Source organism: Cyclopterus lumpus, chromosome 4, assembly GCF_009769545.1.
Source record: "Cyclopterus lumpus isolate fCycLum1 chromosome 4, fCycLum1.pri, whole genome shotgun sequence".
NCBI lineage: Eukaryota > Metazoa > Chordata > Actinopteri > Perciformes > Cyclopteridae > Cyclopterus > Cyclopterus lumpus.
Genome location: NC_046969.1, coordinates 27,624,373 through 27,639,224, shown reverse-complemented (window position 1 = coordinate 27,639,224; position 14,852 = coordinate 27,624,373). Strand labels below are relative to the sequence as shown.

At 45.7% G+C, this 14,852-nt stretch overlaps 1 protein-coding gene across 1 annotated transcript; it reads right to left on the bottom strand.

The window, feature by feature from the left end:
* Window positions 1–331: 331 nt before the first annotated feature.
* On the bottom strand, window positions 332–9,445 carry serpinc1 (serpin peptidase inhibitor, clade C (antithrombin), member 1). Its single transcript, XM_034531163.1, has 7 exons — window positions 9,080–9,445; window positions 8,705–8,920; window positions 8,462–8,599; window positions 2,979–3,197; window positions 1,460–1,634; window positions 1,090–1,154; window positions 332–953 (listed from the first exon to the last, which is right to left on the bottom strand). The coding sequence occupies exons 1-7, from the start codon at window positions 9,443–9,445 to the stop codon at window positions 777–779; spliced, it is 1,356 nt and encodes a 451-aa protein (XP_034387054.1). The 3' UTR covers window positions 332–776.
* Between the last annotated feature and the right edge of the window lie 5,407 nt (window positions 9,446–14,852).

Genomic DNA, 14,852 nt, shown 5'->3' with positions numbered 1-14,852 from the left:
GAGCCCCTTTGAGACTGGCTGGCAAACGAGCCCCTTCTAGAGACTGGCTGGCTAACGAGCCCCTTCTGGAGACTGGCTGGTTAACGAGCTCCTTCTAGAGACTGGCTGGTTAACGAGCCCCTTCTAGAGACTGGCTGGTTAACGAGCCCCTTTGAGACTGGCTGGTTAACGAGCCCCTTCTAGAGACTGGCTGGTTAACGAGCCCCTTTGAGACTGGCTGGTTAACGAGCGCCTTCTAGAGACTGGCTGGTTAACGAGCCCCTTTGAGACTGGCTGGTTAACGAGCGCCTTCTAGAGACTGGCTGGTTAACGAGCCCCTTCTGGAGATTTTAGTGAACCAAGAAGATTGATTAGTTGACTATGGTTTCTAAAGGTGTTCCTGGAGAGTTAGTCACTGTATGTATTGAGAGAAACCAAATGTTAATATATATAATTATTAACATGGTGGTCCCAAACACACAGCTTCATTCAGAGCTTAAACAAAGACAGACATCGATGGAACAGAAGACTTTAATTCTCGTCTCTTATATGAGTGTTACGACAAACTGCCTCTTTCTTCGCTCTAAATGATCTTTTAAATGTACCAACATCCTTTGTGTAACTCAAACGGGATCAGGACTCCGCCTCCCTACATCCTGACACGCCTTCACATGATTAATAACTTCTCTGGTTTACGGTCTGTGGTGGAACGAAACACTAGATGTGAAGTTACTGAACGATGGTTTTCACGTCGTCGTGTCTGTTTTGTGGACTGGAGGTGGTTGTTGGATCCGTTCTCATTGGTTGCAGGGGTTGGCCACCCTGGCGGTGAACAGCAGGGTGTTGATGGTGGACTCTCTGATGAGCAGCAGGAACGGCCGGTTGGCCAGAAACACCTCCCGATTTAAGTTGAAGGAGCGTCCGACGGCCACGACGGCGGTGGCTGCTGCCGCCTCGCTGCCCTCCTCGTTCACCTGCAGACCACAAAACACACATTCAGGGTCCTGTGGACCAGACTGGTTTGACCCTGGGTCAGGGTCTCTGATCTGGTGTCTGGTCTGACCCTGGATCAGGGTCTCTGATCTGACCACCTGTCCATCAGTGACTGACCTCCAGAAAGGCCTTATGGAACGCGTCTGATATGTGGAGACCTTCACTTCCATCCTCCAACATCCCTGAAACAAACAAACAAACAAAGTTGCTGAAAGCTGCACTTTAACTTCTCAAAAACAATTAAAAACATTCAACACAAACAGAAAAAAACCTAATGAAGAACAAGTAAACCAAGATATACAAATAGTAATAAACCATAAACGTTTGTATCAGAAGAGTTGAATGTGAAGGTTTTGGGAAAAGAAACAGATTTAACCAGCAACCTGAACGCCCCACACTTTCCTTCTGGTGAACCAGACTGAATGGTGAAGGTACAAGGAACACGTGGAGGAACCTCACGAATGGATGAAGAAGAAGAGACGGTCACCTGGCAGACTGGCCCTCTCGGAGCTGAACAGGTCCGTCAGGCCCATGTCCTGCAGCTTCTCCTTCACACTGAAGCCGTCCTCCACCCTGAAGCGAGGGACGTGGACCGACACCGTAGTCTCCTTCATTTCATCCAACCAGGACGTCAGATTGTTGAGGTCCAGACGCTCCTCCACCTCCACGCAACACAAAGGCACATCATCACCACCAGGACGCTGTTTACAATATAACTATTAACTAATAGACCACTTAACTCATAAACCAGTTAACTCACGAACCAGATAACTCATAAATCAGTTAACTCATAAACCAGTTAACTCATAAACCAGTTAACTCATAAACCAGTTCATTCATAAACCAGTTAATTCATAAACCAGTTAACTCATAAACCAGTTAATTCATAAACTAGTTAATTCATGAATCAGTTAACTCATGAACCAGTTAACTCATAAACCAGTTAACTCACGAACCAGATAACTCATAAATCAGTTAACTCATAAACCAGTTAACTCATAAACCAGTTCATTCATGAATCAGTTAATTCATAAACCAGTTAACTCATAAACCAGTTAATTCATAAACCAGTTAACTCATAAATCAGTTAACTCATAAACCACTTAACTCATAAACCAGTTAACGCATGAATCAGTTAACTCATAAATCAGTTAACTCATAAACCAGTTAATTCATAAACCAGTTAATTCATGAATCAGTTAACTCATAAACCAGTTAACGCATAAACCAGTTAACTCATGAACCAGTTAACTCATAAACCAGTTAACTCATGAACCAGTTAACTCATAAACCAGTTAATTCATAAACCAGTTAACGCATGAACCAGTTAACTCATAAACCAGTTAACGCATGAATCAGTTAACTCATGAACCAGTTAACTCATAAACCAGTTAACTCATGAACCAGTTAACTCATGAACCAGTTAACTCATAAACCAGTTAACTCATAAACCAGTTAACTCATGAACCAGTTAACGCATGAACCAGTTAACTCATGAACCAGTTAACTCATAAACCAGTTAACTCATGAACCAGTTAACTCATAAACCAGTTAACTCATAAACCAGTTAACGCATGAACCAGTTAACTCATGAACCAGTTAACTCATGAACCAGTTAACTCATAAACCAGTTAACTCATAAACCAGTTAACTCATGAACCAGTTAACTCATAAACCAGTTAACTCATAAACCAGTTAACTCATGAACCAGTTAACTCATAAACCAGTTAACACATGAACCAGTTAACTCATGAACCAGTTAACTCATGAACCAGTTAACTCATGAACCAGTTAACTCATAAACCAGTTAACTCATGAACCAGTTGACTCATGAACCAGTTAACTCATGAACCAGTTAACTCATGAACCAGTTGACTCATGAACCAGTTAACTCATGAACCAGTTAACTCATAAACCAGTTAACTCATGAACCAGTTGACTCATGAACCAGTTAACTCATGAACCAGTTGACTAATAGACAGTAAAACCAGGAGGTGATGGGCTACCTGACTGAGCGCGGTGCCTTTGTTCGGCAGGATGATCACCATGGTGATGTCGTCTCCGCGGTACGGCATCTCCAGCAGCTGCACCTGGTCGTTGGGGAAGTTCCTGTACCTGAACCTGGTCTCCTGGTACATCATGTTAACTGAGCAGGTCAGGGACCGGCTGACGTGGAAGTCCGAGTTGTACACGTTGTCTTTGTCAAACTTGTTTTTCCACTGACCCTGAGAGGAGAACGTTGATCAGAGACAACAACAACAACCATTTCAATAGTTTCACCAACTGACCGACGACGACGAAGATCTGTGTTACCGCCCTAACCAGGGTTCATTTTTCTGTGTTAAGTCAGGTGTTACGCTACCGCCGCTACGCCACCGGCTAGGATTTAAGTATTTGTTCTGTAATCCAAATCTACTAGTGACTAAACTATATTCTACTTTCTACTTTGAGGTAAACAGATCTTTGTCCTTATTCAGTTTGGCAAGAATTTCACATTCTAGCAAAACTGAAACTTCACTGGTGGCAAGGAATCCCCTGCCTGAGTGCCGACTCTTACCAGTATCGATCGATAAGTGGGCAATTCCTTCAACGACCTGTGGGCGGGATCGACACTGCTGTAGCTAATTTTCGCCAACTCAGGTATAAAACCAGGTGGGGGCTTGAAGCGTCAGGGAAGCCTCCTCGTATGAAGACTCGGAGGATAAAGACCTAGGAGTCTTTCGTGGGAGTCAAGACTCGGAGGATAAAGACCTAGGAGTTTTTCATGGGAGTCTTCGGTGGTGGCTGAGGGCGGCTGAGTATAAACATTTCTCTGTGATAATGTGTTTTCTTTCCATACCTGTGTGCACATCTACTCGTAGATATTATAGACCGCAGACTCGGTCACATATGCATCAAAATCCCTCCTCTCTTATTTATCCCGCCCGCTCTACACAGACCCAGCGCCTCGTCACAGGGGGCCTCTGGAACTGCCAGTCAGCTAACCACAAGGCGGACTTCATCTCTGGCTTCGCTATCAAGCAATCGCTGGACTTCCTGGCTCTCACTGAGACTTGGATCACACCAGACAACACATCAACCCCTGCTGCTCTCTGCTCGGCCTTCTCCTTCAGCCACACACCCAGACCCTCTGGTCGGGGTGGTGGTTCAGGTCTACTCATCTCACCCAAATGGAGTTTTGCTCTCTACCCGCTTCCATTTACCCCACTGTCTTTTGAGTTTCATGCAGTGACGGTTACTCATCTGGTTCATCTAATCATTGTTGTTCTCTACCGTCCACCTGGTTCCTTTGGAGACTTCTTGGAAGAACTAGACGTCCTCCTATCAAACTTCCCAGAAAACGGCCCCCCGCTCATCCTTCTGGGTGACTTCAACATCCAGACTGAAATCATGTGACCTGCTACTCTTCCTGTCTTCCTTTGTTCTCCCTCTCTCAGTCCTTCCCCTCCTACTCACAAAGCTGGACACCACCTTGACTATATGTTCACCAGAAACTGCTCTACAGCTAACCTCACTGTAACTCCACTTCCTGTCTCTGACCACTTCTTCATCTCTTACTCTCTCCCACTCTTTGGAACTGACAACCCTCCAACAACGGATTCTGCACCTGTCCATCGCAACATCCGCACCCTCTCACCCTCTCACCCTCTCACCCTCTCTCCCTCTCACCCTCTCACCCTCTCACCCTCTCTCCCTCTCACCCTCTCACCCTCTCACCCTCTCTCCCTCTCACCCTCTCACCCTCTCTCCCTCTCACCCTCTCACCCTCTCTCCCTCTCACCCTCTCACCCTCTCTCCCTCTCACCCTCTCACCCTCTCACCCTCTCACCCTCTCTCCCTCTCACCCTCTCACCCTCTCTCCCTCTCACCCTCTCACCCTCTCACCCTCTCACCCTCCTCTCTGGCCTCGTCTGTTCTGTCAGCCCTCCCTTTAACTGACTCCTCACTCATGCATCCTGACTTCGCCACTGACACTCTTCTCTCTACGCTGTCTTCCTCTCTTGATTCTCTCTGTCCTCTTAGGACCCAGCAGGTCCTCAAGTCCTCTTATGACTCTAAAGGTCCTCAAGTCCTCTTAGGACTCTAAAGGTCCTCAAGTCCTCTTACGACTCTAAAGGTCCTCAAGTCCTCTTAGGACTCTAAAGGTCCTCAAGTCCTCTTCCGACTCTAAAGGTCCTCAAGTCCTCTTAGGACTCTAAAGGTCCTCAAGTCCTCTTACGACTCTAAAGGTCCTCAAGTCCTCTCCGTCTCCGTGGTTGTCTGACTCGGTGCTCAGAGAGCCACTATGCGAGCATCGGAAAGGAAATGGTGAAAATCCAAACACGCCGACGACCTGCTCGCCTATCAATCTCTTCTCTCCTCCTTCTCTGCGTCCATCTCTGCAGCCAAAAGTCTGTTCTTCCAATTCAGAATCGAATCCTCTTTATCTAACCCTAAAAAGCTCTTCTCAATTTTTTCCAACCTCCTTGACCCCCCTGTTCCCCCCCCTCCCTCCACCCTTCTACCAAGACACTTTGTTGACTACTTTACAAAAAAGATAGACGACATACGCTCCTCATTTACTAATCCATCTTCTATAACTACACCTCCAGTAACTTCACCTTCTTCCCCCTCGTTTTCCTCTTTCATCCCCCCATCTCCTAATCAAGTTCTTACCTTGGTAACCTCTGACCCCCCAACCACCTGCCCCCTTGACCCCATCCCTTCTCACCTTCTCCAGTCCATTGCTCCGGACCTTCTTCCCTTTCTCACCCATCTTATTAACACCTCCCTCTCAACCGGCTGTTTCCCTAACTCTCTGAAGGAGGCGGAGTCAACCCTCTCCTGAAGAAACCCACTCTCGACCCATCTGAAGTCAACAACTACAGACCTGAAGTCAACAACTACAGACCTGAAGTCAATAACTACAGACCTGAAGTCAACAACTACAGACCTGAAGTCAATAACTGCAGACATGAAGTCAATAACTACAGACCTGAAGTCAACAACTACAGACCTGAAGTCAACAACTACAGACCTGAAGTCAATAACTACAGACCTGAAGTCAATAACTACAGACCTGAAGTCAACAACTACAGACCTGAAGTCAACAACTACAGACCTGAAGTCAACAACTACAGACCTGAAGTCAATAACTACAGACCTGAAGTCAACAACTACAGACCTGTCTCTCTCCTCCCCTTCCTCTCCAAAACTCTAGAGGGAGCTATCTTTAACCAAGTCTCCTCCTATCTCCACAGTAACAACCTTCTAGACCCCCACCGGTCTGGATTCAAGGCCACTCAACAGAGACTGCCCTCCTTGCTGTCTGAGCAGCTTCACACTGCTAGAGCAGCCTCTCTCTCCTCTGTCCTCATCCTTCTAGACTCTAGAAGGATGAGGACAGAATCTAGAATCTAGACCTTTCCGCTGCCTTTGACACAGTGAACCACCAGATCCTCTTGTCCTCCCTCCAGGACCTGGTATCTCAGGCTCTGCTCTCACTCTTCTCATCCTACCTCACCGACCGCTCTTACCGGGTAACCTGGAGAGGATCTGTGTCTGAGCCTTGTCCTCTGACTACTGGGGTCCCTCAGGGCTCAGTACTTGGTCCTCTTCTCTTCTCTCTGTACACCAACTCTCTCTCTCTGTCATTCTCTCTCATGGCTTCTCCTACCACAGCTATGCTGACGACACCCAACTGATCCTCTCGTTTCCCCAATCTGAAACACAGGTAGCAACACGAATCTCTGCCTGTCTGACCGACATCTCTCAGTGGATGTCTGACTGACATCTCTCAGTGGATGTCTGACTGACATCTCTCAGTGGATGTCTGATTGACATCTCTCAGTGGATGTCTGACTGACATCTCTCAGTGGATGTCTGATTGACATCTCTCAGTGGATGTCTGATTGACATCTCTCAGTGGATGTCTGACTGACATCTCTCAGTGGATGTCTGACTGACATCTCTCAGTGGATGTCTGACTGACATCTCACACCACCTGAAAATTAAACCGGACAAGACTGAACTTCTCCTCCTTCCAGGAAAAGGCTCTCCCACCCACGACCTGTCTATCACCTTCAACAACTCAGTGTTGGCCCCGCCCCCGACTGCCAGGAACCTTGGTGTGACACCTGTCAGTCAACTCTCCCTGACTGCCAACATTACCTCAACAACACGCTCCTGTAGGTACATGCTGTACAACATCAGGAGAATACGACCTCTTCTCACTCAGAAGGCGGTCCAGGCTCTGGTCCAGGTTCTGGTCCAGGTTCTGGTCCAGGTTCTGGTCATCTCACGGCTAGACTACTGTAACTCCTCCTTCAGGTCTACCTCTGGTCTGCTAATGCCATTCAACCTCTACAGCTCATCCAGAATGCAGCTGCTCGACTGGTCTTCAACCTCCTAAATTTACCCACAATCCTCCGCTCCTCCGTGACCTTCACTGGTTACCGGAACATGGTCTAACCTCACACCAGGACATGGTCTAACCTCACACCCAGGACATGGTCTAACCTCACACCCAGGACATGGTCTAACCTCACATCCAGGACATGGTCTAACCTCACACCAGGACATGGTCTAACCTCACACCCAGGACATGGTCTAACCTCACACCAGGACATGGTCTAACCTCACACCCAGGACATGGTCTAACCTCACACCCAGGACATGGTCTAACCTCACACCCAGGACATGGTCTAACCTCACACCCAGGACATGGTCTAACCTCACACCCAGGACATGGTCTAACCTCACATCCAGGACATGGTCTAACCTCACACCCAGGGCATGGTCTAACCTCACACCCAGGGCATGGTCTAACCTCACACCCAGTACATGGTCTAACCTCACACCCAGTACATGGTCTAACCTCACACCCAGGGCATGGTCTAACCTCACACCCAGTACATGGTCTAACCTCACACCCAGGGCATGGTCTAACCTCACATCCCAGCTTCGCTCAGCTTCTGCTAATCAGCTTGTAGCTCCTTCACTTCGAGCTAAACACTCAACAAAGTCACGACTGTTTGCTGTGCTGGCTCCTCATTGGTGGAACGAGCTCCCCATTGACATCAGGACAGGAAGTCTCTACAGACTAAAAACACATCTTAGTGACTACACCTTGAATAGGGAAGGTAGAGCCGTAGTAGCACTTTAGTAGCACTTAAATGTCTCTTACTGATAGCACTTTGTAGTTTAACACTTTAATAGCACTTAAATGTCTCTTACTGATAGCACTTTGTAGTTTAACACTTTAATAGCACTTAAATGTCTCTTACTGATAGCACTTTGTTGTTTAACACTTTAGTAGCACTAAACACAAACAATCCCCCAATGTTAAGTATCAAAGTAAGAGTTTATTAACCCGTGGCGGGCCATGTAATGCTTCATATTTCTGACTATAAATTAAATCTTGATACAAGTGAGACTTTACTGTCAGGGACGTGTTACACCAGAGCCAGCCTCAATAGCTACAGTGTGAAAGAGGTACTAGCTCAGGTACCTTGAAGTAGATGGTGTTGACAAGGACCAGGATTGTGTTGGAGTCCAGTGCCCCCTCCGGCAGCGTGTCCTGGATCAGGTTCTCCGTCTTGTTGGAGATCCAGTTGTTAATGGTGACTCGGGCCTTCTCCGGGTTCTCCTGCAGCACAGAACCCGCGGTAACAAGTAAAACCTCTCTCCGATACCAGTCTGAGTCCCTAAGGTCTGAACCCTGAGTGGTTCAGGTGACGGCGAAGTGGACTACCTTGAAGTTGAGAGGCAGTAGTTTGGCCCCGTACACCGTCTCACTGATGTTCTGGTACGTCTCGTTGAAGACCAGAGACTTGTCTCCGAACAGCCGGTTGGCGGAGATCAGCTCCGTGGTCTCGTCCTTCTTCCTGTACAGACGGCAGTTGAGTTTGGCGAAGAAGAAGTGGACCTGGTCCGACGTCTTCTCTTTGATGGTGTCGAACTGAAATACCTGCAGACAGAAACACAGACGGGATTTAATCTGTAGCTTTCTGTTTGCTCCATGATAATAATAATAATAATAATAATAATAATACAGACCTCCATGATCTGCTTCAGCGTTATCATAACAATAACAATAATAATAATAAATAATAATAATAATACAGACCTCCATGATCTGCTGCAGCGTCTGGTTGCAGGCTCCCAGCTTGGTCATGGCGAAGGCGGTGGAGATGCTGATGGGGGACATGAAGATGTTGTCCTCGGGGGCCTTGCCGAGGCCCAGCTGTCTGAACAGAGACAGTGCGAAGCGGCTGTTGGCCTTCGACAGCTCCCAGACTCGGGGGTTGGTGGACTCGGGGACCGGCTCGGGCTCCGGGGTCGGGCCCTCGCCGGCCTCGGGGTCGGGGCTGCGGTAGCTGCAGCGCGGCTCCAGGGGAAGGTCTTTGGGTTTGGCGCTGCAGATGTCCGGATGGGAGGCGAGGGAGACGAGGGGCAGTAACGCCAGAACCAACAGCCAATCAGCAGCCCTCATTCTGCACAGAGCCAATCATAGGCGAGTTTAAATCTCAGTTCTATTAACAAGCGTTTCCTTTTATTTATTGATCTCACGTGCAAGAATGTTTTATTTTGCTGCCTCGTGTGAATCGGAAAATATTAATAATATTATTAATATATGTTCTGACATACGTAAGAAGGTTGATACTGAATCACTTAGAGGTGTAAATGTAAATAAACAAAACTACACAAATAGTTTCAGAGACTCCATTTAAAAAATAACTGGTTTGGATCAGAATGTTTAGTTTTACGAGATTATTGATTATTTTACACAGAATTCAAAGAAAAGTTTCTTCAGTTTTCAGATTTAACTCACTTTGAGCTGCGAAGCTTTCAGTTCATTTTCAGATTAATAAACTTGAATAACAACACTGCGCCGTCGTGAAAAGCTTTGTTAGTATTCAGATTTTGTTCTGAAGATTAAACTCCGATGTGAAAAACAACAACAACCATAAAACAGATCAAATCAGAACCCGTGAACAGGGAAACAATAACTTAATAAAAGAGTGGAAGCTGGTGAAGTCTCACCTGAACAGGTAGACGTCTGCGTGTGAGAGAGTGAGCTGCTCTCAGGTCAGCTGCTCTCAGGTCAGTGTCCTGCAGAGCGCTCAAACATGCAGCAACCTTTGAGACATCGACCGTCTGTTGGTCAACACAACAAGCTGCATCTTTGTGTTCAATATCACGAGTTGAACCTCAGCTGTCATGTGAACTTATGTATGAGGAGAGTTACTGTATATGTTCAAGTGTGAACTGATCAATAACCTGTGATCGATCGGGTCCTGTGGTGTCTTTTTGTTGTTGGGATTTGTTATTTTATATATTATATAATTCATAGTTTCATCATATTTAAATGTTTAATTCCTTTGGTCAATCTGATGGCTACATGCTAACCTCAGCATACTAACATCAAGAAGTTACATGTTAACATGTTGATGTTAGCATGCTAACATCAACATGTTAACATCAGCACGCTAACATCAACATGTTGGCATACTAACATCAACAAGTTAGCATGCCAACATCAAAATGCTTACATGTTCATGTTAGTATGCTAACATGTAAGCATGCTAACATGTTGTACCATGAGTCCAAACTCAGAACAACAAGAATCAAGAAAGTACAATTTCTTCAATAACGTTAAACTACAAAGTGCTATCAGTAAGAGCCATTTAAGTGCTACTAAAGTGCTAAACTACAAAGGCTATCAGTAAGAGACATTTAAGTGCTACTAAAGTGCTACTACGGCTCTACCTTCCCTATTCAAGGTGTAGTCACTAAGATGTGTTTTTAGTCTGTAGAGACTTCCTGTCCTGATGTCAATGGGGAGCTCGTTCCACCAATGAGGAGCCAGCACAGCAAACAGTCGGGACTTTGAGTGTTTAGCTCGAAGTGAAGGAGCTACAAGCTGATTGGTGGAGGTTAGACCATGTCCTGGTGTGAGGTTAGACCATGACCATGTCCTGGGTGTGAGGTTAGACCATGTCCTGGGTGTGAGGTTAGACCATGTCCTGGTGTGAGGTTAGACCATGTCCTGGTGTGAGGTTAGACCATGTCCTGGGTGTGAGGTTAGACCATGTCCTGGGTGTGAGGTTAGACCATGTCCTGGATGTGAGGTTAGACCATGACCATGTCCTGGGTGTGAGGTTAGACCATGTCCTGGATGTGAGGTTAGACCATGTCCTGGGTGTGAGGTTAGACCATGTCCTGGTGTGAGGTTAGACCATGACCATGTCCTGGGTGTGAGGTTAGACCATGTCCTGGATGTGAGGTTAGACCATGTCCTGGGTGTGAGGTTAGACCATGTCCTGGATGTGAGGTTAGACCATGTCCTGGATGTGAGGTTAGACCATGACCATGTCCTGGGTGTGAGGTTAGACCATGTCCTGGTGTGAGGTTAGACCATGTCCTGGTGTGAGGTTAGACCATGACCATGTCCTGGGTGTGAGGTTAGACCATGTCCTGGATGTGAGGTTAGACCATGTCCTGGTGTGAGGTTAGACCATGTCCTGGTGTGAGGTTAGACCATGTCCTGGTGTGAGATGACCAGAGCCTGGACCAGAACCTGTGTCGCCTTCTGAGTGAGAAGGGGTTGTATTCTCCTGATGTTGTACAGCATGTACCTACAGGAGCGTGTTGTTGAGGTGATGTTGGCAGTCAGGGAGAGTTGACTGACAGGTGTCACTCCGAGGTTCCTGGCAGTCGGGGGCGGGGCCAACACTGAGTTGTTGAAGTTAATAGTCAGGTTGTGGGTGGGAGAGCCTTTTCCTGGAAGGAGGAGAAGTTCAGTCTTGTCCGGTTAATTTTCAGGTGGTGAGCGGACATCCACTGAGAGATGTCAGTCAGACATCCACTGAGAGATGTCGGTCAGACATCCACTGAGAGATGTCAGTCAGACATCCACTGAGAGATGTCAGTCAGACATCCACTGAGAGATGACAGTCAGACATCCACTGAGAGATGTCAGTCAGACATCCACTGAGAGATGTCAGTCAGACATCCACTGAGAGATGTCAGTCAGACATCCACTGAGAGATGTCAGTCAGACATCCACTGAGAGATGTCAGTCAGACATCCACTGAGAGATGTCAGTCAGACATCCACTGAGAGATGTCAGTCAGACATCCACTGAGAGATGTCAGTCAGACATCCACTGAGAGATGTCAATCAGACATCCACTGAGAGATGTCAGTCAGACATCCACTGAGAGATGTCAATCAGACATCCACTGAGAGATGTCAGTCAGACATCCACTGAGAGATGTCAGTCAGACATCCACTGAGAGATGTCAGTCAGACATCCACTGAGAGATGTCAGTCAGACATCCACTGAGAGATGTCAGTCAGACATCCACTGAGAGATGTCAATCAGACATCCACTGAGAGATGTCAATCAGACATCCACTGAGAGATGTCAGTCAGACATCCACTGAGAGATGTCAGTCAGACATCCACTGAGAGATGTCAGTCAGACATCCACTGAGAGATGTCAGTCAGACATCCACTGAGAGATGTCAATCAGACATCCACTGAGAGATGTCGGATAGACAGGCAGAGATTCGTGCTGCTACCTGTGTTTTGGATTGACCACCTAATCAACTCCTTGTTAGGACATGTTATTCTCCTGGTGTCCACTAGGGGCATTAATACTGTATTATAGAGATAATACATGTTATTCTCCTGGTGTCCACTAGGGGCATCAATACTGTATTATAGAGATAATACATGTTGTTCTCCTGGTGTCCACTAGGGGCATTAATACTGTATTATAGAGATAATACATGTTGTTCTCCTGGTGTCCACTAGGGGCATTAATACTGTATTATAGAGATAATACCTGTTGTTCTCCTGGTGTCCACTAGGGGCATCACTACTGTATTATAGAGATAATACATGTTGTTCTCCTGGTGTCCACTAGGGGCATCACTACTGTATTATAGAGATAATACATGTTGTTCTCCTGGTGTCCACTAGGGGCATTAACTCTGTATTATAGAGATAATACATGTTGTTCTCCTGGTGTCCACTAGGGGCATTAATACTGTATTATAGAGATAATACATGTTGTTCTCCTGGTGTCCACTAGGGGCATTAATACTGTATTATAGAGATAATACATGTTATTCTCCTGGTGTCCACTAGGGGCATCAATACTGTATTATAGAGATAATACATGTTGTTCTCCTGGTGTCCACTAGGGGCATTAATACTGTATTATAGAGATAATACATGTTGTTCTCCTGGTGTCCACTAGGGGCATTAATACTGTATTATAGAGATAATACATGTTCTCCTGGTGTCCACTAGGGGCATTAATACTGTATTATAGAGATAATACTTGTTGTTCTCCTGGTGTCCACTATGGGCATTAATACTGTATTATAGAGATAATACATGTTGTTCTCCTGGTGTCCACTAGGGGCATCACTACTGTATTATAGAGATAATACATGTTATTCTCCTGCTGTCCACTAGGGGCATCACTACTGTATTATAGAGATAATACATGTTATTCTCCTGGTGTCCACTAGGGGCATCACTACTGTATTATAGAGATAATACATGTTGTTCTCCTGGTGTCCACTAGGGGCATTAATACTGTATTATAGAGATAATACATGTTGTTCTCCTGGTGTCCACTAGGGGCATCACTACTGTATTATAGAGATAATACATGTTGTTCTCCTGGTGTCCACTAGGGGCATTAATACTGTATTATAGAGATAATACATGTTGTTCTCCTGGTGTCCACTAGGGGCATCACTACTGTATTATAGAGATAATACATGTTGTTCTCCTGGTGTCCACTAGGGGCATTAATACTGTATTATAGAGATAATACATGTTGTTCTCCTTGTGTCCACTAGGGGCATTAATACTGTATTATAGAGATAATACATGTTGTTCTCCTGGTGTCCACTAGGGGCATTAATACTGTATTATAGAGATAATACATGTTGTTCTCCTGCTGTCCACTAGGGGCATCACTACTGTATTATAGAGATAATACATGTTATTCTCCTGGTGTCCACTAGGGGCATCACTACTGTATTATAGAGATAATACATGTTGTTCTCCTGGTGTCCACTAGGGGCATTAATACTGTATTATAGAGATAATACATGTTGTTCTCCTGGTGTCCACTAGGGGCATCACTACTGTATTATAGAGATAATACATGTTGTTCTCCTGGTGTCCACTAGGGGCATTAATACTGTATTATAGAGATAATACATGTTGTTCTCCTGGTGTCCACTAGGGGCATCACTACTGTATTATAGAGATAATACATGTTGTTCTCCTGGTGTCCACTAGGGGCATTAATACTGTATTATAGAGATAATACATGTTGTTCTCCTGGTGTCCACTAGGGGCATTAATACTGTATTATAGAGATAATACATGTTGTTCTCCTGGTGTCCACTAGGGGCATTAATACTGTATTATAGAGATAATACATGTTGTTCTCCTGGTGTCCACTAGGGGCATTAATACTGTATTATAGAGATAATACATGTTGTTCTCCTGGTGTCCACTAGGGGCATTAATACTGTATTATAGAGATAATACATGTTGTTCTCCTGGTGTCCACTAGGGGCATCACTACTGTATTATAGAGATAATACATGTTGTTCTCCTGGTGTCCACTAGGGGCATCACTACTGTATTAGAGATAATACATGTTGTTCTCCTGGTGTCCACTAGGGGCATTAATACTGTATTATAGAGATAATACATGTTGTTCTCCTGGTGTCCACTAGGGGCATCACTACTGTATTATAGAGATAATACATGTTGTTCTCCTGGTGTCCACTAGGGGCATCACTACTGTATTATAGAGATAATACATGTTGTTCTCCTGGTGTCCACTAGGGGCATTAATAC